Source organism: Saccopteryx leptura, chromosome 4, assembly GCF_036850995.1.
Source record: "Saccopteryx leptura isolate mSacLep1 chromosome 4, mSacLep1_pri_phased_curated, whole genome shotgun sequence".
NCBI classification, from domain to species: Eukaryota; Metazoa; Chordata; class Mammalia; order Chiroptera; family Emballonuridae; genus Saccopteryx; species Saccopteryx leptura.
Genome location: NC_089506.1, coordinates 49,990,506 through 50,015,451, shown reverse-complemented (window position 1 = coordinate 50,015,451; position 24,946 = coordinate 49,990,506). Strand labels below are relative to the sequence as shown.

General features: G+C 41.8%; 1 protein-coding gene across 30 annotated transcripts in view; it reads right to left on the bottom strand.

Moving 5' to 3' along the window:
* Window positions 1-24,946, bottom strand: part of DOCK9 (dedicator of cytokinesis 9) — a 342,320-nt gene that overhangs the window by 2,491 nt on the left and 314,883 nt on the right. For 25 of the 30 annotated variants that reach the window (XM_066380623.1, XM_066380629.1, XM_066380638.1 and 22 more), the window contains 6 exons: window positions 23,814-23,927; window positions 21,774-21,920; window positions 13,668-13,878; window positions 6,379-6,569; window positions 983-1,083; window positions 713-851 (listed from right to left, as the gene is read on the bottom strand). In XM_066380623.1, coding sequence (XP_066236720.1) covers window positions 713-851; window positions 983-1,083; window positions 6,379-6,569; window positions 13,668-13,878; window positions 21,774-21,920; window positions 23,814-23,927 — 903 coding nt within the window. Of the gene's footprint in view, window positions 1-712; window positions 852-982; window positions 1,084-6,378; window positions 6,570-13,667; window positions 13,879-21,773; window positions 21,921-23,124; window positions 23,161-23,600; window positions 23,607-23,813; window positions 23,928-24,946 lie in introns of all 30 variants that reach the window. The other 5 variants (XM_066380647.1, XM_066380649.1, XM_066380648.1 and 2 more) reach the window with 2 other exon arrangements.

Genomic DNA, 24,946 nt, shown 5'->3' with positions numbered 1-24,946 from the left:
AATGTAGAGAAGAGACAAAAGTGGTTCTGTGTTATCAAGGTGCTAACACTAATTATAAAGACTGGCACTGTGACTTGGAAGGGGTCACTATGGTTGATGGAGAACTGGCTTCCCTGGGCAGCTGTTCCCTCTGATGACTACTGAGTCTACATAATGATTTTCCTGAAAGGAATTCGTACATTCCCAATGGTAGCAGGATCATCAGCAAAGCTCCCATAATGACAAGGACTATGGAAGTAGCCATGAAGAATCCATGGGGGCACACAGGTCAGCTGTAAAGAGTCAAAGACTGTGCAACCCTATTTTTATAAATGGCAAGAGACATTTAATATAATAGATAATTCCTAAAACTGGCTGGTAAACCCTGTTATTTCAAAGGATTGGGTGAACAAAAAAAATTCTAGGAACAGTATGGGTATTTCTTTTTTATGAGTTTTTTTTTTTAAGCTAGATTGGGGAAGGGAGAGGCCACCTCTGAGTGTTGCAGAGGAGGCGTGGCTGCTCTCCTCTGGTCATATCAGACAGAACAAACGGGCAATCTGTTAGCTGTTTCCCCAGCAACCTGTGCTTAGAGGGTGGCAACAGTGTAGCGTGCTACATTATTCTCAAAATTCTGGAAGGATGTCAGAAGGTGTAGGCCATCATGGGGTATACTTAAGACTCCAGCTAACACGTGCTCCTTAAAAACGAGAAACCCCAGCGTGGCACTTACCTGCTCATGCATGATTTCAGAAAGTTCTTTTGCCATTTCCCTGTAGTTGGCCTTCATTTCTTCCTGATACTCTAACTGGTCTTCTTTAATCAGACGTTCATTTATGGCTAGGGCTTGACCACAAGCTTCCACAAATTGCCTGAAACGGCATGAGAGAGGAAAATTAAGGCATGTTGAGGACAAAGGAGTCTGAGTGGTAGTATCTCTTCTTGACTGAGCGCAGAAATTGTTAACACTTGAAGAGAGAAAGACACTCCCAGTGTGCTTTACCTGAAAACTTCTTTAAGCAACTTCACTTTATTGTCAGGATATCTTTTGGTGTTCGTGTCATCTAAGAAAGCTCGAGCATATGCTAGTGGACCAGCATTGACCTAGACAAAGAACAAGGATTTCAAACTATGCTATAGAAAAAAATGACCTTATCCCCGATTTATAGTTTCAGCTGGTATGTGCTAAGAATGTTTGAATTAGTCATGAGCCCGACCCTCCAGGACCTTACAATCCAGAAGAGGAAACCATAAATCAAGCTTCTACTGTTACATGCCATTGGATTTTACCATCTCAGCCATCCTCAGGGCACTCGTAATGTTGGCTTATTTTATGTAGGAAAAACTATAGCTTGGAAACATGAAGACCTATTATTCAAAGTCGAATATCCAGTAAGCAAAACACCTGAGATCTGAGAGCAAGTCTTCCAACTGATATTTGTGCTACGCTACACTCAACCTGGTGAGTCCAGTGAAAAACGGGGGTTGGGAGGGAGGGGTGGGGGGGAAGAAATATATATATATAAGGTCTACCGGAAAGTTCTGTCCGTTTTGGAATGAAACAAAATACAATTTTTTCTTACTGTCAATAAACTTTATTAAATAATATAATTGCCATTATTATTAATGATTTCTTGCCAGTGTGAGGGCAATTTGTATATCCCATTTTTGAAAAATGTTTTATCTTTTTTTTTTTTTTTTTGTATTTTTCTGAAGCTGGAAACGGGGAGAGACAGTCAGACAGACTCCCGCACGCGCCCGACCAGGATCCACCCGGCACGCCCACCAGGGGCGATGCTCTGCTCACCAGGGGGCGATGCTCTGCCCCTCCGGGGCGTCGCTCTGCCGCGACCAGAGCCACTCTAGCGCCTGGGGCAGAGGCCAAGGAGCCATCCCCAGCGCCCGGGCCATCTTTGCTCCAATGGAGCCTTGGCTGCGGGAGGGGAAGAGAGAGACAGAGAGGAAGGAGGGGGGGTGGAGAAGCAAATGGGCGCTTCTCCTATGTGCCCTGGCCGGGAATCGAACCCGGGTCCCCCGCACGTCAGGCCGACGCTCTACCGCTGAGCCAACCGGCCAGGGCTGTTTTATCTTTTGATGTGAAAAATTGAACCAGTGCTTGTTTGATATCTTCTTCATTTTTGAATTTTTTGCCCTTCAAAAAATTTTGTAAGGACAAAAACAAGTGATAGTCGGAGGGTGCTAAGTCCGGGGAATATGGTGGATGCGACAGACATGCTTCTGTAGCATTTCTTCCTTGTTGAAATTTGTAAAAATTACAGTGGCATAAATGAACTTTATCAGTAGCCATGGGTACACTATCGCTTCACACATAAGACTAACGTGAATCAACTTTGTTTTAGTTAATTTGCTACATCAGTATATATACATTAAGTGATAAAAATAGAGAGGCACACATGCGCCAAATAAACATGTGCTTAGGTGTCGAAACTTGTGATAGAAATGGACAGAACTTTCCAGTAGACCATATCATATATATATATATATATATATATATATATATATATATATATATATATATGGTATGCCAACTGAAAAATAAAACTCAAATGTTCACTTCACTGAATTGTGTAAGCAGTCCTGGGCAGACCGATTTGTTATCCTTGAATGTAGTAACCAACTGAGGTGTGCTGGAAGGCCAAAGATTAGGGGCATTTAGCAACAGGGTGTGTGAACTAGAACCCTGCATACTTCGATTAGCCAATAAGAGTTCTCTGAGGTTGGATAAGTCAGGCAATGTGGGAATGTATATAAAAAGAAAACTAGATACACTGGATGGGAAGGAGGAAGTTCCAGGCTTGGGAAAAGACTTTACCATGTAATTATTCCATAACTTTTCCTGGAAGGTCTGGTGGTCGTAGGAGGTTAAGTAGGGAGGGCTTTCTGTCTTTTTTGCAGCTGTTGGTGAAGGAATGGGCTATGGTTCTGATCCACGGTGTGCAGGTCTTACACAGTAACAGCAGGTGATCTGAGGTGTGCAAATTCACATCAGAGGTGGGCAGAGAGAGGGCCCTCTCTAACAGGTGGGCCCTCAGAGTCAGGGCAGACAGAGGGCCCTCTCTAACAGGGGGCCCTCAGAGTCAGGGCAGACAGAGGGCCCTCTCTGACAGGTGGGCCCTCAGAGTCAGGGCAGACAGAGGGCCCTCTCTAACAGGTGGGCCCTCAGAGTCAGGGCAGACAGAGGGCCCTCTCTAACAGGTGGGCCCTCAGAGTCAGGGCAGACAGAGGGCCCTCTCTAACAGGTGGGCCCTCAGAGTCAGGGCAGACAGAGGGCCCTCTCTAACAGGTGGGCCCTCAGAGTCAGGGCAGACAGAGGGCCCTCTCTAACAGGTGGGCCCTCAGAGTCAGGGCAGACAGAGGGCCCTCTCTAACAGGTGGGCCCTCAGAGTCAGGAACAACTAGCTAGCCTTCTGTGATGACTGAATGTGTCATCGCACTGGATATGTGGTGTGAAACTATGTTAATAACTTGAAGATGACCCAAATGACCGATTATCCAAAATGATACATATACAGTTGGCTCTCTGTATCTGAAAGATCTGCATCTACAGATTCAAGTAACTACAGATCAAAAATATTTTTTAAAAAAAAGTTATGTTGTTGATGACATGTACTATTGTAGTTAGGCCTAAGATGGTTGTTTCTGTTCTAAACATGTACAGACTTTTTTCTTGCCATTATATCCTAAATAATACAATATAACAACTGTTTACATAGTATTAGGCATCACAAACAATCTAGAGATGACTTAAAGTATACAGGAGTATGTGCATAGGTTCTATACATACACGATGCTATTTTAGATAAGGGATTTGAGCATACACAGATTAGGGTACCCCTAGGGGTTCCTGGAACCAATCCCCCACAGGCAGTGAGGGACGACTGAATTCAATTTTAAGAAAATGCCAAGGGGAAAGTTTATGAAACTTCCCAAGTTCTAATATAACAAGATCTTGCAGTACAGTGCCATGAAGCCACTGTGATGGCTCTGTCCTGTACAACAGCAACCCAAGGGAGGCTCTTGGTGAAAGAATTACAGAAACAAACACACAAATAAACTGATAAAGCTAATTTCCTCTGGCTCTGTGTTAACCTTGTTAGGTACACACGTACAAACTTAATCTTATTCCATCACGCAATTCTTTGCTTTCCAAGATGAGCATTTGTCAGACTCCAAGGTCACAGTCAAATGGCAGGGCATGTTTTGCCCTTTAGAAAGCTGAGCCTGCCCAGCCCCACCTTTTACGGGCGCCCACACCCTTCTGCTAGCCTCTCAATAGAGGCTGGATGTTCCCAGGTCACGTTACTGGTTTTGTTTTTAGCTGCAGAAAATTGTGGCCTCTGGCCCCACTATGTAATCACTCACGTTGCTAAAATAATGATCATATTCACTTGATAACTTAATTTGGCACATAAATCTATTGGACTATGAGAGAAGAGGTTGAAAACACCTATAAATAGTTGTTTGTGATGAATGACATTTAGGAAGATGTTAAGCAGCAACTCAGCAAAAATCTGATAAAAAGTTGACAAAAACTGATTTCAGAAAATGAACCAAGGAAATCCCCACCATGTAACTTTTATAAAAACCCTTTTTGAATGAGAAAAATCTGGAGATACACATAAACACACACATATACATCTATAAAACATGTACTAGAATTACTTACATACACTTAAAAATATCCATAAAGTAAGAGGCATACTGGTCACTGGAGGAAGATGATTTAACTTTTACCAATTTCCTAAGAAACCATATAAGAAACCTTTTTAAAATGTATTTTTGAAGTGTAATATAGAAACAGAAAAGTGCAGATAACGTAAGTATAGCTCTGCTGAATTCAAGGGTGATTTGTTTCCATAATGGTAAATATGTATCACCTGGGTAGCTATATGAAAAAAAATGTGTCTTGACCCCTATCAGCTACTACATGCAAAAATCAATTCTAGATGGACTGCAACTCTACATAAAAATGTCAAACAAAGAAGGAAAACATAAATATGTTCCAAAGATGTTTTCTTAGAAATGGATTTCTTAAAGCAGACATAGAAAAATGCTACCTATAAAGAAAAAATTGATCTTTTGGGCTATATTAAAATAAAGAATTTAGGCCCTGGCCGGTTGGCTCAGTGGTAGAGCGTAGGCCTGGTGTGCAGGAGTCCCGGGTTAGATTCCTGGCCAGGGCACACAGGAGAGGCGCCCATCTGCTTCTCCACCCCTCCCCCTCTCCTTCCTCTCTGTTTCTCTCTCTTCCCCTCCCGCAGCCAAGGCTCCATTGGAGCAAAGTTGGCCCGGGCGCTGAGGATGGCTCCATGGCCTCTGCCTCAGGCGCTAGAATGGCTCTGGTTGCAACAGAGCAATGCCCCAGATGGGCAAAGCATCTGTGGGCATGCTGGGTGGATCCCAGTTGGGCGCATGTGGGAGTCTGACTGCCTCCTGCTTCCAACTTCAGAAAAAAAAATAAATAAATAAAGAATTTAAGTTAATCCAAAGACACCATTAAGACAGTAAAACTTAAGGTACTTTTACAGATAACAATTTTTACAGAAACCAGAAGACAGCAGTTTTATAAGAAAATATAGGAGTTGATGCTTCTTGCTCCTCCCCCCCTTCTCTCTCTCTTTCCTCTCTAAAATGAATAAATAAATTAAAAAAAAGTTTCCCTGAACAGGCAGTGGCACAGTGTATAGAGCCTGGGACACAGAGAACCCAGGTTAGAAACCCTGAGGTCGCGGGCTTGAGTGTAGGCTCATCCAGCTTGAGCATGGGCTCACCAGCTTGAGTGCAGGGTCGCTGGCTTGAGCATGGGATCCTAGACATGGATGCCATGGTCACTGGCTTGAGCCCAAAGGTCACTGGCTTGAGCCAGGGGTCACTGACTCAGCTAGAGCCTCCCAGTTAAGCAACGTATGAGAAAGCAATCAATGAACAACTAAAGTGCCATAGCTACGGGTTGATGCTTCTCATCTCTCTTCCTTCCTGTCTGTTTGTCCCTGCCTGCCCCATCTGTCCCTCTCTCTGTCTCCTGCTAAAAAACGAGAGTCTTAATGCTTCCCATTAGACACACAGAATTCCCCAAATTACCCCCTAAAACCTCCAAAACCAACCCTGCCCCTCAAAAACCGGTTAGTATGGAGAGCTGTCCCCTGCCCCCTGGCAACTTAGTGAGAATCACACCCTTGTAGGAGTATGCAGGTGGGGGGCCTCTACGGCTACTGCCCCTCTGGGATCAGGAGAAACTCACAGACACTGGGGCAGGTGAGGGATCACCTGGTGAAGCCACAGATCTACACTAGACCTTGCTGTGTGAATGACCTGGGATTTTCTAAGGAGCCTTCCCCTTGGTTGCCTGCAGTTTGCTCTGCCCAGTGCCCGGCTCACCTGCACACTCACGCTGCCCTGGAGTTTCAGCTGCAGCTTAATCATGTCCACTTCCACTGAGGAGCACAGCTGCCGAAGCTCAGCCACCTTCTTACTCATCTCGTCAATGGCCACTTCGATGGGGTTCAGGTCCGTGTGGTGTTGGTACATGACAGGGATCCGCTTCTTCACGTAAGGGAAGCAGTGTATTGCTGCAGAGGAAGGGGTCCCAGAATTACTCCGCTGTTCGCATGATCTTCACTATTACTGAGGTCGAAGTAATTATTACTCCCATGTTACAGATAAGGAACCAATGCCTGCCAAGGTCAGATGCCAGCATTTCACAGAACCGGAATATTGTCTTTATTATTGTGTAGATTTAAGGACAGGCTGTACCATATAAAGTCAAGAGGGTTAGGTTCTTGTTAACATTTAATGTGAGAAGTGTATCTCTGAAGAAACTGCTTTATTGTTCTCTCCTCAGTTTTGTCAGCCGTGACCGCCTTGCCTTCCTTGGAAGTTGTGAGATTTCAGTGAGCTAGTAGCTATAAAATGGCTTTGGAAATACAAAAAGGACTCAACAGCTTTAAGATATCACATACAGATTAAGTCCAGAGAAAATAAAGAAAATTCATTTTTATCCATAGAATCACGTGCGTAAGTCTGCACAAATCAGACGAGATTGGGCGCGTTCAGGGCGGTATGGCCCTAGACGCCCAAGTCTGCACAAATCCAAGAAATTAACGAAAAATAAGCAACAAAATCATTTAACAAAACAGAAACAGAAGTATAAATACACAGAACAGACAGCTGTTAGAGGGGAAGGCAGTTGGGAGGCTGGGTGAAAAAAGGTAACAGAATTAAGGAAAAATAAAAAAAGTACATATATATAACAGGGACATGGACAAACAGCATGGTGATATCTAGAGAGAAAGCAGGGGGGAGGTAGGGTGGACAGAGGGGAACACGTGGGGATGGAAGGACACTTGACTTTGGGTGGTGGACACACAATGCAGTGTGCAGATGATGTTTTATCGAGTTGTGCACCTGAAACCTGTATGGTTTTATTTACCAATGCCACCCCAATAAATTCAATTAAAAAAAAAAAGAAGTGAGAATATACATATTTCCAACCAAAATATTTTATGAGCCAGAAATGCAGTCACAATAGATATTTTAAAACAAAAAAACTTAAGTAAAAGTATTTACTTTTTCTTACACTTTTTTTTTATAAAAAAATCAATATTGTTTTCATTTGTCATAATAAAGACATCTGAACATATCAACAGTAAAGAGAATGAACAGAGAAACAGCTGGTTCAAATTTGGGCCATTTCACACTCCTACATTGTTGCTTTATATAGTATATAAATATCAGTAATAATCTCATTTAACATATAGTTACTAATAGGCCTTTAGATATATGCTTAAAAGCTTATTTTTTAATAAGCCAAAAATAAGATAAGAGTGTGAGTTTGGATTGGTAACTACTTAATAAGCAGCCGGGGTGGTGTGCAACTCAGAGAGGACTTCTCATGAGATGAGGAAACAGGCCAGCCCATCGAACACTGAGTTCCACTGGGTCACTCAAAGTCTAGGCACAGCTTGAGAAAATGCGCAATCTAATGCAACCTCATCTGTCACACACAGACCTGTTCTAGTCTCTAAATGTTTCATCAATCTAAGGCCAAGGGTCCCTGTTTCTCATTTCTTTTGTGTTCCTTGTGGACAGTTTTTAAGTGGCAGCACTAAATCGATTAGTCCTAGTCAGACCAAAGGGTCATTTGAAAATGTGACAAGAGCCAGCCAGTGCTGCTTAGCAGCCAGGGAAACAATCCTCAGAGCAGAGGTGGGCCTGGATGGGACAGACTGACATGGAGGAGTACTGACATTTCCCACTTGTAAGGAAGAAGCATGTGTGGAAACACTGCATGAGGCTCACCGCCCTGTTCAAACACGTGACTCGTTTTATCACAGTGTTGAGTGCCCTGGTGCAGCAACACCACTACTTCAGAGAGAAAAACCAGCCCCAAGGATGTTTATGAGATGTCCATGTATTACACTGATTACAGTCGGCGTCCAAGTCCTGCGTCACTGCTTCTTGTGATGATAACTGGAGACTTAAAGGGGCAAAGGAGAGGTACAGGGTGGGGCAAAAGTAGGTTTACAGTTGTGAGTACACGAAAAAGAGTTCATTCTTGGATTATTACTAATTAGTTATTGTATTATTTTCCACACGAACAACTGTAAACCACTTTTGTCACACCTTGTATAACGATACCTACCAGGTCCATGTGATGTGGGTCTCCCCCACATGCCCCCTGCTTTATGTCTGGCCTCATCTCTCCTCCTCTGCCCCGGGGCCCACTCAGCTGCAGCCACACCAGCCTGCTCGTCATCCCCCGAATGCACATCTGCTCAGGCAGTTCCGTCTCCCTCTATATGTCTGCATGGTCCTCTCCCTCACTTCCTTGCAGTCCAGCCTCAAATGTCACCGCCTCAATGGGGTGTACCCCAGTCACCCTATTTAAACCTCAATCCTTCCCCTCAACTCCACATTTCCAATCTCCTTTTGTTTTTGTCCAGAACACATATTAGCTTCTAACATTGGAACATTTATGCATTGTGTCTACTGTTTATCATTTGTCTCTTCCTGCAAGCATCTGAGCTGTAAACGCCAGAGAGCTTTGTATTGTTAGTATACCAACAAATTTTTCCTGTGCTCAACAAACTTTGCTGAATTAATGAATGTATTACTACTGCCCAAATGGCTAAATGAAAGAGCGAAGTGGCTTGGAAGGTGGAAAATTAGGTGACAGACTCGGTGAGCTATCACCGTATTCATCAGCAGCCCACATTAGTGATTGGCAGTTCTTTTTTTTTTTTGTATTTTTCTGAAGCTGGAAACGGGGAGAGACAGTCAGACAGACTCCCGCATGCGCCCGACCGGGATCCACCCGGCATGCCCACCAGGGGCGGCGCTCTGCCCACCAGGGGACGATGCTCTGCCCCTCCAGGGCATCGCTCTGCCACAACCAGAGCCACTCTAAGGCCTGGGGCAGAGGCCAAGGAGCCATCCCCAGCGCCCGGGCCATCTTTGCTCCAATGGAGCCTTGGCTGCGGGAGGGGAAGAGAGAGACAGAGAGGAAGTGTGGGGTGGAGAAGCATATGGGCGCTTCTCCTATGTGCCCTGGCCGGGAATCGAACCCGGGTCTCCCGCACGCCAGGCCGACGCTCTACCGCTGAGCCAACCGGCCAGATTGGCAGTTCTTTAAGGAGGACGGTGAGGAAGAGGTGGCTGGGAAGTGATTGTGCAGTCTGATTAGACTGAATAGGAGGTAGTGGGAGAAGAAGATTTCCAACTGGACTGGGAGTCTGGGCATGATATGGGAGACTCTGGAATAGTGATTGGGAAGAAACTCCAGGCTAGAAGTTCTACAAGCCAACAACACACTTGTCTACTTTGCATCTCCTGCAATGGAGTCACTCTTCGTCCCCTCTGGTCCTGAAGGTACAAGATCTTTGCTCATATCCTTTATTATTTATTTATTTGAGAGAGAGAGTGAGAGAGACAGGAAGGGAGAGAGATGGTGTTGAGGAAACAGCTGTGTTAGGCTTGCTCACTGGTTTACTGGCTGCAAGCACTCTGCCTGGTTAGTGTGTGAGCACGTGGCAGTGCCATGTGTGTATAGGTCTATGTAAGGCTACGGATGCTTGCTCTTGGTGCGAATTGCGGATGGCGGATTACCTGCCAGCTACTGTGAGGGGCCAGTTTTGCTGTTTGTTTGCCTGAAAAGCAGTTTCCCCTGCCTGTGTGCTCGTCCACCATTGTAAGACTCTATTAAACAGAATGGCTCAACGCTTTCTGGCTCCGCAATTTCTCTACTGTCTGCCCAAATCCAGTGTGGACCTGCCTGGTCTCGGCCACATGCATTACAGACGGGAAGCAGTTGTGGCACTCTTAGTTGTTCACTGATTTCTTTCTTATATGTGCCTTAACTGGGAGGCTCCAGCCGAGCCAGTGGCACCTTGCTCAAGCCAGCGACTTTGGGCTTCAAGCCAGCAACATGGAGTCAGGCTGATAATCCCACACTCAAGTTGGTCACCTTGGGGTTTCGAACCTGGGACCTCAGTGTCCTGTCGATGCTCTGTTCACTGTGCCACCACCGGTCAGGTAAATATGTTTATTTAATCTAAGCTATTTCTGTTACAAAATGATAAACTCTAACCCTGAAGGAAAGCTTCCCAGGGAAAACACCTGATGGTAACAACTGTTTATGAATCAGTATGCTACCTGAGAGGAATGACCATAATAAAATATTGTGGCCCTGACTCATCAGTGAATGAGGTTTATTTAAAGCAGCAACCCAGCAACCCTCAGACCGGAGTAGCATCAGAATCATCGAAAGGGCTGTTAACCACAACTTGCTGGCCCCACTCCCCCCACAGTGTCTGATTCATAGGTGTGGGTGGGGCCCGGGAATGTGCATTTCTAACACATTTCCAGGTGATGCTGATGCTGCAGATCCAGGAACAACCTTTGATAAGCTCTGATTGAAGGTCATCACAATCACAGTGACAAACACTGTAAGCTAATTATTGTCATAAAATGACTCCATTTGAAAATGTAGTTACCTTGCTTATTAATAAGAAATGTTACTGTGTCCATCAGAAAACAATTCATTAATATATGGGGGAGAGACAATACTATTTGTGCTTTATTTGTTATTTTATTATTCTAAGAGCTGGAGTAGGAACTCCTTTTTTAAAAATGTAGGATTTTGGCCTGACCAGGTGGTGGTGCAGTATATAAAGAGTTGGATTGGGACATGGAGGACCCAGGTTCAAAACCCCGAGATGGCAGTCTTGAGCGCGGGCTCACCAGCTTGAGCAAGGGGTTCCTGGCTTGAGTGTGGGATCATAGAGATGACGCCACGGTCGCTGGCTTGAGCCCAAAGGTCACTGGCTTGAGCAAGAGGTCACTCACTCTGCTGTAGGCACCTGGTCAAAGCAAATATGAGAAAGAAAACACTGAACAACTAAGGAGCTGCAATGAAGAACTGGTGCTTCTCATCTCTCTCCCTTCCTTTCTGTCTGTCCCTATCTGTCCCTCTCTCTGACTGTCTCTTGTTAAAAAAAACAAAAACAAACAAACCCATATAGGTGCTTGGCTCTGGCCAGGTGGTTTGGTGTATAGAACATTGTCCTATGTGCTGAGGTCATGGGTTTGATTTCTGGTCAGGGCACATATGAGAAGCAACCAGTGAGTGCACAACTAAGCGGAACAACAAGTTGCTGCTCTTCTCCCCAACCCCCAAATCAATGGAAAATTTAAGGGAAAAAAATGTAGATTTAAAAATAAAAAATTTTAACTTTTATCCTAGTTCCCTCATAGGAAGGGTGAAAAATTCTCTGCAATATGCTGTTCTGAGCTATCTGAGCTATTTTATAATGAGCAATATTTTTCCTTTAACAGCTTTCCTGAGATATCAATCATATCCCACAGAATTCATTCATTTAAAGTGTATAATTCAATGGTGAGAGCAGAGTTTCACCTGAAATGCAGCATTTTACAGTGCTTTTTATTATTACTATTATTGTTATTATTATTAGTGACAGAGACAAAAAGGGAGAGATATAAAGAGATAAAGAGGAAGAGAGATGAGTTGTTGTGGTACTTTAGTTGTTCACTGATTGCTTCTCATATGTGCCTTAATGTGGGGGGAGGCTCAAGCTGAGCCAGTGGCCCCGTGCTCAAGCCAGCTACCACGGGGTCATGTCTATGATCCCACACTCGAGCCTGTGACTCCGTGCTCAAGCTGGCGAACCTGCACTCAAGCCAGATGAGCTCGTGCTCAAGCTGGCAACCTTGGAGTTTTGAGCCTGGGTCCTCAATGTCCCAGGTCGATGCTCTACCCACTTTGCTACAATTGATCAGGCTCATTTATTATTATAATGTACCATGTGACTGCCAGATGGAACACTTGACGACACTGACTCCTAGTGATTGCTTCTTGGTTCACTTTAACTATGGCTACTCTTTGAAAAACATGCCTAGGTAGTGCATATAGACACACCTGGCTCCCCACTGATACTTTTTTTTTTTTTTTGTATTTTTCTGAAGCTGGAAACGGGGAGAGACAGTCAGACAGACTCCCGCATACGCCCGACCGGGATCCACCCGGTACGCCCACCAGGGGCGACGCTCTGCCCACCAGGGGGCGATGCTCTGCCCCTCCGGGGTGTCGCTCTGCTGCGACCAGAGCCACTCTAGCGCCTGGGGCAGAGGTCAAGGAGCCATCCCCAGCACCCGGGCCATCTTTGCTCCAATGGAGCCTTGGCTGCGGGAGGGGAAGAGAGAGACAGAGAGGAAGGGGGGAGGGTGGAGAAGCAAATGGGCGCTTCTCCTATGTGCCCTGGCCGGGAATCGAACCGGGTTCCCCCGCATGCCAGGCCAACGCTCTACCGCTGAGCCAACCGGCCAGGGCCTGATACTTTTTTAAGTCAAGAAAGTGTTATATTTTATGGGTTACCCAGTCATGTTGCTAGAGTAGATGAGTCAAGCTCCCTCAAAGAGGGTAAAAATCACTCCTAATATGACCCTACATTTGTCAGGAACAGGCAAATAGTGCAAAACACATTTCTGAGAGTGGGATATTGATGGCTAAAGACTACCAAAGAATTAATAAAAATTCTGCAACAGCTGAACAAATAGTCTCTGAATGCAGTGAGCTTCCTGGTATGGGAGGTATTCAAGCTAAGGTTGACCAAACCACTCTCAAAGACCAGGAAGAAGGGATGCAGACTCATGGCCCACTCATTCACCCAGCTTAACATCTCTGAGCAAGTTCATGCTGGGACTTGTGCAACAGAGCTCACAAGGGGCTTCTTCCTGTGAGGAGACATAGTTCTATGTGCAGGGGCTCTTGACCTGTGGCCATGGGCCTCAGAAAGGTCCACATGGGTTTCAGAAGTCTATAAATCACCTGACATTGTGTGAAAAAGCACTACAAGGAGATAAGGACCCACTGTTTCCATCAGATTCTAAGAAGGGCAAGTGACCTGACATTGGCTATGAAGTTCTAGTCTGGTAGAAGAAGAAAATGCAAACAGATAATTAGATAAATGTCATGAGTATTTAAAAGCAAGCTTTAGATAAATGTTGAATTAAAATGGATTTGAGAGGAAAGTTAACTAAGCTTGAAGGACCCTTCCCATCCTAGAAGCCCTGGGTCCCTTCCGGAGAGCTCTGTCTGTAATGTCCAGGCTGCTGCCTGTGATTTGTGCAGAAGGGAGCCGGGGAAACCATACCTGTCAATATGGTGCGCCGCTTGCACTGCTCCTCGACCCCGCCCTGCCTCTTCCCAGCCTGAGTGAAGGGCATCTCGAACATGAAGCGGCGAATGTTATGCGACCTTTCAAACTCCGTTTTCCTTTCTTGCAATTCTTTTTCATCAAAGAATGGGACGACGTGAGTCACCTGGATATACGCGTACTTGGAATCCAGATCCTTAGGGTTGACCTTTAAAGGAATAAATGAAATGGAAGGTTGGTGCTAGCTGAAGGACTCCTTCAAAGCTGCCTAAGCTGGGTTTTTCCACATTTTATTAAAAATTTTGAAAAAATTCAGAAAAGTTGGAAAAAATAATGCAAAGAACACCTACATACCCACCACTTAAAACAAAAGCTAGTATTTTGTTTTATTTGTTTCAAATACACACACACACACAGACTTTTCTTAGCTGAACTATTTCAAAGTAAGTATATATCATGACACTTCAGCCAACATCTTTTCCATAGCATTCTCTTCCATAACAAAAATACGTTATCATATCTAACAAAATTAACACTAATTCCCTAATATCACCTAATACCCAGCTGCATTAAAATTTATCAAATGTCTCCAGAATGTTTTGTAGTTACTGTATTTTGTGTTCAAACCAGAAACTAATCAATGATCACACTTTATATTTAGTTATGTCTCTTTAGTCTTGTTTAATCTAGAATTTTAATTTTCCACTATTTTTTTCACAACACCGTGTTTTAATAAAAATGTTTAAAACCTACGTCCCAATGGGGCGATGCGCACATGATGTAATATGCAGATGATGATTTATTGAGTTGCATACTTGAAACCTGAACCCCAATAAATTCAATAAGAAACTATCCAGACTTTATTAAACCAACTTTTTGTTTATTTTTATTATTCATTTTAGAGAGGAGGGAGGGGGGAGAGAGAGAGAGAGAGAGAGAGAGAGAGAGAGAGAGAAAGGGGGGAGGAGCAGGAAGCATCAACTCTCATATATGCCTTGACCAGACAAGTGCAGGGTTTTGCACCGGCAACCTCAGTGTTCCCAGGTTGACGCTTTATCCACTGCGCCAACACAGGTCAGGCTAAACCAACTTTTTGTTTGGTTTGGTTTTAATTTTTTGGAAATAACCAAATTTTGATTGTGACAGATTTTATGTAGAGTTTAAAGGATACTATGTTTTTTTCTATGTTTTAAAGCCTCCTTTGTTGGGATGGGACCATATGACTAGTTATGAACAATGACTATTAACTGAGGAAATTTCCTCCATTTCTCTTCCCCTGCTGTAGTAAACTTAATAGCCATATATTCTAACTCATAAACCCATCACAATAATGAAGACTGTACTGGACTACACTGGATCTAAACAAACCAGATTAAAACTAGCAGTGTTGAGCATTCCATTAAAATCTGGAAGTTCAGCATTTGTTATATCACAGCGTAGAACAGAATTCTGACTATTACAAACCAAAGTGTCCTTCTTATGAAAGTGAATCCCAGGACAATCCAAGGATATGTTAACTCCTTACCCAGTTCTTGAAGATAAGTGAGATACGCAATTATAAAACATTTTTTTGCCCTGGCTGGATAGATCGGTTGGTTAGAGCATCATCCCGAAGTGCAGAGGTTGCCAATTCAATACCTGATCAGGGCACCTACAGGAACAGATCAATGTTTCCCCTGTTCCATTTCTCCCTCCCATCCTCTCTTGCTAAAATAATGTTTTTTTAAAACCCACATTTTTTCTTTTGCTATGTGAGTATATGTCAAAATAGAAGAAAAATGTCTATATAAAGCATACTATTGCAAGGTTCATGAATGCTCCATCTTGATCTTCTGGCTATTTCTTTAATTAAAAATAACAAAGAAGTCAAACTGTCTTCAATAAAATTCATATTGCTATTCTATTTTCTATGTTAGAAAAGACTTTCAAAAATGATTAATGAGTAAGAAGAAGAGGAAATAAAGATTCCATAGTTTTCTGTGAAATTTTTATCTAGTTTGTACCTTGAACTTGATCACTTTAATCACTTAGACAAATCTGTGACTTGGTATGTTAGTTCATTATGTTAGTTCATTATGAATGAAACAAAAGTACCACATGGTCCTTTATTCTGTAATTAATGATAAACCTTGAAAATAAGATAATTTTGAATGAGACTTCATGCAGAGATTAGAAAGCATAGTTATCAACATGTACAGAACATAATCAGCATTACGTTGTCATATTTTGGCTACATTAATGTTGCTAAGTTGACATAATAGTCATTATAAGCAGATAGTCTTCTCTGAAATTAGATCTTGCCTGAGATATTTTTAGCAATTAAAATTGTATTCATTAGCATACCTATTTATACTTTCTCCCAACTCATTAACATCATTCTCACTCTCCATTGCCTAATATCATGAAGCCATATGAAGTTATAGAATAAAATTTCAACTCTTTGCCTTATCAAAAACAAACAAACCCTAAGTCCCCAAATTATAATAATTAATCTATAGGCAGGTAAGGTGTAAACAGATATAGATAATTTAACATAGGCACAGACTAATCTAAGACTAATCTCACCATAAGTTTAGTTTTTGATTAACTTAGCACATAAATGCTTTTAAAGTGTCAGAGTAATGATGATGTGAGAGATACTCCTGATCTGTCCCCTTGAAATTTCAACAAATTGAACAACTATAATGCAGCGAAGGAACCCCAGCTGGACTTGTAGGCATGGCTGAAAGATCCAGGCACCAAATGGACTAAAGGTGGGATGGGGTGAAAAGGGAGGTGGAAGATAAAATACATTTGCAGTAGGCTTTGGAGAACTGAGGAGACAAAGTTGGACTGCTGGGGCTTTTTTTTCTCTGCTGGACTATGGAGAGGAGGGAAGTTCGAGCTCTCTGGATTTTGTCTGAGGGGTATGGAGAGGGAAACTTGGAGTGACTGGGTCTCCTTCTGCCAGGGGGAGCAATGAGATAGAGGGGCAGAGGGGGAGATAAACCAAAGCAGCCTGAGTGAGAGGTCATAGCCAGTGTTTGCATGGTCTACCTGCAGCCTGCACTCAGCAGAGACAGAGAAAGCTAAAATGTGGCCCCTCCAGCCTCCCAGATCCCACCTCCCTCACCTGTGGTACTGAGAGTGGCAGAGACAAACCCCACAGCTAGCTCTCCAGAGCCACTCTCTCCCTTGAAGAACAGAGGTGCTCCACATCTGGTCCCCAATTCTGTTGATATATGGGAAGTGGTACCAGGAAGCCTGAGATTGTCATTGCTAGAGCCATCAAGCTGTAAAGCTGAAGCCATAAAGTCCTCACAACACATCTGACCCACCAATATGACTGTGGTCTTGCATACATCATTGCAACAGCAACATCTCAGCAAAGTACAGGCAGGAACTTCACAGAACTAAAAGTTGTAATACAGCAACACCTACTGGAAGAAATTTCTCAAAACTAAAATTTATTTTTCCTTTTACTCCCTTTTTTCTTTTTTTATTCTTTTTTCTCTTTTGAATTTAAATTTATTTAATTTTATAATTTTTATTATTTTTTGTGGGTGTTTTTGATTTTTTGTTTGCTTTTGATTCTTTTTCTGTGGTTTTTCTTTACTTGTCATAATTTTTAAATTTTTTATACTTTTTATTGTATCCCTTTAACTTTTCATTTTTTTAGTTTTGTTGTTGTTAGGGTTCTTAACAATATCACTCTCAAATGCCATTAAGGAAGAAGAAATCGAATACCATAGATACACAAGACAGAGATGTAATTAAGAGAAAAAATGAAATATCTACAGAAAACAATCTCAATCACATGGAAACTCAGGAGTTAAATGATAAAAAATTCAAAATTGAAGTTCTGAAAATATTCAATGAGATGTGAGAAGACACCAATAGGCAACTCAATGAGCTCAGGAAACAAATTAATGAATAAAACAAATACTTCATCAAGGAGATTGAAACTGGAAAACAGAGATGAAGAACTCAATACATGAATTGAAAACTGAGGTAGCAAGTTTAGCTAATGAAACAAGCCAGAGAGAGGAAAGAATCAGTGACATCGAACACAGTCAACTAGAGATGCTACAGAGAGGAAAGAGATTCACGAATTAAAAATACCGAGGAGCTCTATGAGAATTGTCTGACTTCACTAGAAAGAGCAATATAAGAATAATGGGTATATCAGAAGAAGAAGAGAGGGAGAAGGGAATGGAGAGTCTATTCAAACAAATAATTGATGACAATTTCCCAAGCCTATGTAAACAGAGCCTCAAATTCAGGAAGCAAACAGAATGCTGAGTTACCGCAACCCAAACAGACCTACTCCAAGGCACATGGTAATAAAATTGTCAAAAAACAATGACAAAGAAAGAATTGTCAAGGCAGATAGGGAAAAGAAGAACAGAACAGATAAAGGAAAGCCGATTAGGTTATCATCAGACTTCTAAGCAGAAACTCTACAAGCCAGAAGAGAGTGGACCCAAATATTCAAAATACCGAAAAAGAGGAATTAACAGCCAAGAATACTATATCCATCAAAGTTAATCTTCAAATATGAAGGAAAAATAAAAACTTTTACAGACATACAGAAGCTGAGGGAATTTATCACCAGAAAACTCCAACTCCTGGAAATACTCAAGGGGGTTATTTGACCAGACACAAAGAACAAAATAAATCAAAACAACAAGTAAAAGCTCCAGCAAGGTCACAATAAAAATAAGAATAATTTGTGACAACAATAACATAAAAGGGGAGAGGATAAAAATCTGCCATAGCAAAAAAGGATGGAGTATAGAAGCACTCTCAAGATAAAAGACTCTTGTACATATAAACATTTTTCTTTTAATAACCTAATGGTAACCACCACAAAAAAGGCACTACACTAAAGCACACAGCGTAAAAAAGAAGTATGAAACACCACCAAACAAAAACAAGAGACAGAAACAAAAAAGAGAAGAACCAAACATGACACAGAGCTACCAGAAAAAAAAAGAACCATACTGGCTATAGAAAATCCTCAAGTGCCAATAATTACCCTAAATGCAAATGGATGGAACTTACCAATAAAGAGGCACAGAGTAGCATATTAGATCAAAAAGCAAAACCCAACATATGCTGCCTTCAAGAGACACATCTAAGCTGTAAGGACAAGAGTAGATTTAAAGTGAAATGCTAAAAAATGATTCTTTGAACAAATAATATCCGAAGAAAGCAGGTGAGGCATACTCATATCTGACAATACTGACTTCAAGACAACAAAGGGGAGCAGAGACAAAGGTGGACATTTCATAATGATAAAAAGGACATTGTATCAAGAAGACATAACACTTCTTAATATATATGCACTGAACCAGGGAATACCAAAATATATGACATCTACTAACTGATCTAGAAATAAAAGCAGACAGAAACACAATACTTAGAGATTTCAAAACACCATTGATGGTCTTAGATCATCTAAACAGAAAAACAATAAAGAAATATTGGCCTTAAATGACACTCTGGACCAAATGGACATAATAGACATTTTTATAGGCCATTTCATCCCAAAACATCAGCTTATATGTTCTTCTCCAGTGTGTATGCTATGTCCTCAAGGATAGATCATATGTTGGACCTCAAAACTAAATTAACAAATTCAGGAATATTGAAATTATACCAAGCATATTTTCTGACCATAAGGCTTTGAAATTAGAATTCAACTATAAAAATGAAGTAAAGAAACCCACAAAAATGTGGAAATTAAACAACATACTTCTAAAAAATGACTAGGTCAAAGAAGAAATAAAAGCAGAGATCAAAAGATATATACAGACATGAAAATGACAACACAATGTATCATATCAATATTTCTGGGGTGCAGCAAAAGCAGTAAGAAGAGGGAAGTTTATATCATTACAGGCTTATATCAAGAAACAAGAGAGATACCAAATAAACAACCTAAATCATACCTTAAGAATCTAGAAAAAGAACAAAAGCAACCCAAAGTCAGCAGAAGAAAGGAAATAGTAAAAATTAGAGCAGAACTAAGTGAAATAGAGAACAAAAAAACCCATAGAAAAAATTAATACAACAAAGAGCTGGGTCCTTGAAAAGATCAATAAAATCAACAAACCACTCACTAGACTCACAAAAGAAAAAAAGAAGAAGGACTCATATAAACAACATCCAAATGAAAGAGGAGAAATCACCACAGTCATCATAGATATTATAAAGGATCATAGAATATTATGAAAGATTATATGCCACCAAATTCAACTACCTAGAGGAAATGGATAAATTCCTAGAACTATACAATCTTCCTAGACTGAGTCACAAAGAAGTGGAAAACCTAAATATACCTATAAGCAGGGAGGAAATAGAAAACTATCAAAAAGCACCCCTAGAACAAAAGTCCAGGGCCGGATGACTATACTAGTGTATCCTACCAAACATTCAAAGAAGATCTGGTTCCTATCCTTCTCAAATCTTCCAAAAAATATAGAAGAAGCAGCAATACTCTGTTGGGGACCGAAAGCCATCAGGATCTTTGCAGTTTAGATTTTTGGGGGACAGAGGTGTGGGGAATTGGTAGTGAGCTGACAGTCTGCCCCCCCCCCCCCCCCCAGCTCACTGTTTAGTGAAGTTGCTAAAGGCCAATTTTTTCCACACCTCCATGTTAGCTGTGGTGCTGAATTGTTTATACTGGTCCCCCAAATCTGCAGGTTGAAATCTTAACCTCTAAAGTGGTGGTATGAGAATGAGGGAGGTGATCAGGCCACAAGGGTAGAGCCCTTTTGACGGGATTAGTGCCCTTATGACGGGACCCCACAGAGCTCACTCACCCTTTCCACCATGTAGGGACACAGGGAAGACAGCAGCTTATGACCCAGGAAGAAAGCCCTCACCAGATACTGAATCTGCTGCCACCTTGACCTTGGACTTTCCAGCCTCCAGAACGGTGAGACATAAATCTGTTGTTTATAAGCCACCCAATCTAGGGTGTTTGTTACAGCAACCTGAATAGACTGATATCCATAGATCACCAGCCCTAGGATTAGGGTGACCAGAAGTGTAGGATAGAAACCAAGGTGAGAGGCCCAAAGTCTATCTGGAGTGTCCGAACCCCAAATTCCCTCCCCTAGTCCTCACCCCACAAGAGAAGAGAATGTTCCTTGGAGAAACTGGTCTGGGAAAAGTCTAAGAGGAGCATCAGCATCAGCAGAAAACAGGAGTGGAGTACAGAGCGGAACACAGGGCAAGCAGGTGAAAGGCTGCAGGCCAAACAGGGGACCTTCAGCCTTTGCCAGTCTCCTGCATCCAGAATCCAGAATCACCCCTTTCTTTGTCCCCTCCCCATCACTTGGGTCAGTGACAGGAAGATTCTTCTCTGGAGAAAATAAAGGGCCCCAAGGAGACAGACTCCAGATCCTGGGGACTCCAAAGCAGGGCTCAGGACAGAAAGTAAACTAAGGAAATCTCCTAAAGGGTGGACTTAGAGAGAGGGAGAGCTTATCTGAGCAGGAGAAGTATTTTTAATGCAAAGAACAGAGCTCTATCTTGACCTGAGTTTTAGGAACCAAAGGGATACCCAACTTCCTGGAGATATCCTGAAGACGGCACGATACATAGATGTACAGGAAAAACAAAGCAGGTTCAGAAATGGTCTTCCTGAGAGCAACAGAGCCTCTCTATATAGAAGGTAGATCGCATTCCTACAAACATGCTGGTTACTTAGTTCACTCCTTCATGTGCCCGTATGCTGGTCCATCTGTCCATACATCCAACAATCAAAGTGTCAGGAGAATATGCCTGTGTTAAAAGTCCAAGGGAAACCTTGGACACTTCTCTTACAGAGGTTCTAAATATATGGACTAAAAAAAGGTAATTCTTTCAGACATTATTTTGTAAATGAATGTCTTTTTAAAATAACAAAATAAAAATGTGCTTAATGAAAGACATCTGGAAAACAGAGAAAGAAAGGTATTTAAAAAAATATGCTCTTGCCACTCAAGGTCAACCATTCTTAATTTCTTCCTGGGTTTTTGTTTTCTTCAGTACACATTTATGGATAGATATGATCAATCATGATTATTAAAACAATAGTGTATTGCCATAAAATGTTTCTAAACATGGTCATACCTTGCCAGAATCCTGTATCATTTTGACATTTTCAGAACCAAATTTATCTGAGTAAAGTTTAAGGAGTCTCTGAGAGATTTCTGACAGAGGTGTGAGTTTGGGTTCTTTGTAAATATACTCCTTTCCATCTTCATCTTCAAAAAATCCCTGTGACAGAGAGCACAATTAGAGAACAATTACCAAATACAGCCCAAGGCTACCACCCAGAAAGGGTTCTTTTGTTATAAGGGTTAAAAAAAAAGATGATTTAAAAATAAAATCCTAATTAAACAGGGTTTCCAAATAAGAAAAAAAATGATAATAATATGAAGTCTGGGTGCAAGGATAAAAGAAAAACACAAAATTGCAAACTCATTCAAGAATGCTGTGATTAAGTGTTGAGTGAAATGAAAGATTGGGGATTCAAGACTGTGTTCTCTCGGTGAAATCTGATGATGGGATTCAAGCCTGTTTCACGTTCCCAAGAAACAGAACTCACTAGGACAAGGTTCAGGAACCTTTTTGGCTGAGAGAGACATGAACGCCACAGATTTTAAAATGTAATTCCGTGAGAGCCATACAACAACCCGTGTACGTTAAGCAATATCCAATAAAAATTTGGTGTTATCCTGGAGGACAGCTGTGATTGGCTCCAGCAGCCCGCTACCATGAACATGAGCAGAAGGAAATGAATGGATTGTAATACATGAGAAATGTTTTATATTTTTAACGTTATTATTTTTTTTTATTAAAGATTTGTCTGCGAGCCAGATGCAGCTATCAAAAGAGCCACATCTGGCTCGCGAGCCATAGGTTCCTGACCCCTGCACTAGGAAATGACTCAGCAGCCTGCTGAGGCAGGCCTCAGAAATGCACTCACATCTCTTTTCCTGGCTGGTTCCACTTATACAGGATTCTACAGCATAAATGGAAGCATTCAAGTTTGGAGTCGGTTCAGCAAAAGTTATGTCAATTCTATTTCACTTTACTGATGAGAAAAATATTAAAAGGCTGCAGCATGATATGATGTCAGAAAATATCTTCATTATCACCAGTCATGTCTGGTGTCATATCATCATGTTTCTGCATTAATCATGTCTGAATAAAAGAAGGCTTATAATATTGCATGGGAAGTGAAAAAGGTTGAAAATTTTAAAGTCCATACTAGGGTTAATATTTGAAATAAATTAAAACATTTCTCATCTAAAAAAGGAGAGAGAACATGGTGCCAAAACACACTGTTTGTATATATATATAAATATATATATAAAATGTAGGCTAACATGAAACAAAAAATACCCACATCAAACTAGGAGTTTAGATGCAGTAAATTCACTATGTTATTTGCTTATTAAACATTGACTGTAATTACCTCCACATCTGTTTCACTGTCTGTAAACTGGTATTGCTATAAAGTTATAAAAGACAATAACAGGATAAATTGAAGTCATAGAAAACCACACAATATCCTAAATAAATGGGTTATAATTTATACCACTTAATCATGTTAGAGACTTGGAGGTTAAATGTTCAGTTAAATTTAAATTAACCCTTTCATATAGGGTTTCTGAAATATTATAGTGGAAAATATACTTGTGGAGATATTATATTACAAGAGATAAAAATACACAGGGACAAAAGAAGCCAGAAAGTCTAATTTTGATTTAAAACATGCAGTATAGATGTATGAAGAAACAGATGATTTATTTCTGTAAATGGAATAAATGTTAATCTTTTTGGAGTCTCTAATGACTAGACAGGTATACACACAGACTTGCAAAGGACACTTGCAAACCACATGAAGTACCAAAGATGCCACTAACACAGTCTTATGGAGGGAGAACTTACCGCTGCCTTAAGAAAGTAATAAAGAAAAGACAGGAAGAAAGAAAAAAAAAAAAGGCAGAAAGTTTACAACGGAGGAAGATAAAAATCATACTAAATATGACAAAATCATCAAATTAGCATTTATAGAAAGCAGAAAATATACAAAGTACAATTTTACAGAGTTTTAAAAAAGGGGAGGGGACTTGGGGCAGCCTTCAGAACACGGAGGCTCACCTGTCCGAAGAAGGCCACTCTGAAGTAGGTCCCCAGGAGTCTGCGGCCCGAGTGCATGACCTCGGTCACTTTGCTGTAGGCCCGGTGTAGTGTGTCATACAGGTGGGCCAGCCTCTGGAAAGCAGAAAAAGACCCATTTCTTCCTACTCGCAACTAGTAAAATCAATTTAAAAATAAAAAATGAGATCATGTGGGTGAAAAATCCTTGGACTTGTGTTTTTTTAAAAATGAAGAATGTATTTTGATTGTACAACTGGTAGTAATCATTTTTTGTTGGTTTATTTTGTTCATTAGATTCTATATGTAAGAGAAATCATATGGTATTTTTCTTTCTCTGCCTGGCTTACTTCACTTAGCATAATATTCTCCAGGTCCATCTATGCTGTTGCAAAGGGTAAGATTTCCTTTTTTTTAAATGGCTGAGTGGCATTCCATTGTGTAAATGTACCACAGCTTTTTTATCCACTCATCTACTGATGGCCACTTGGGTAGATTCCAAGTTTTTGCTGTTGTAAATAACACTGTAATGAAATGGTATCATTTTTGAATTGCAATGTTTCCTACCCAAAGGGCCAGCTGGCATATGAAGACCCATCAAATTTCCACAATGTAGTAAACAAACTCGGCTTTCTGAAGCTAGAAACGGGGAGAGACAGTCAGACAGACTCCCGCATGCGCCCGACCGGGATCCACCCGGCACACCCACCAGGGGGCGATGCTCTGCCCCTCCGGGGCATCGCTCTGCGGCGACCAGAGCCACTCTAGCACCTGGGGCAGAGGCCAAGGAGCCATCCCCAGCGCCTGGGCCATCTTTGCTCCAATGGAGCCTCGGCTGTGGGAGGGGAAGAGAGAGAGAGAGGAAGGAGAGGGGGAGGGGTGGAGAAGCAGATGGGCGCTTCCCCTGTGTGCCCTGGCCGGGAATCGAACCCGGGACTTCTGCACGCCAGGCCGACGCTCTACCACTGAGCCAACCGGCCAGGGCCCAAACTCGGCTTTCATGTTCACATGAAATATTGGAGACAACCAAGTCCTACAATGATGCTTTTAGTCCTTGATTTTCCTATTCCACTTGATATTCTAAGAGAAACTGGACAACCTCCCTGCCCAGGAAGAATGGAAGGGACACCGTCTTC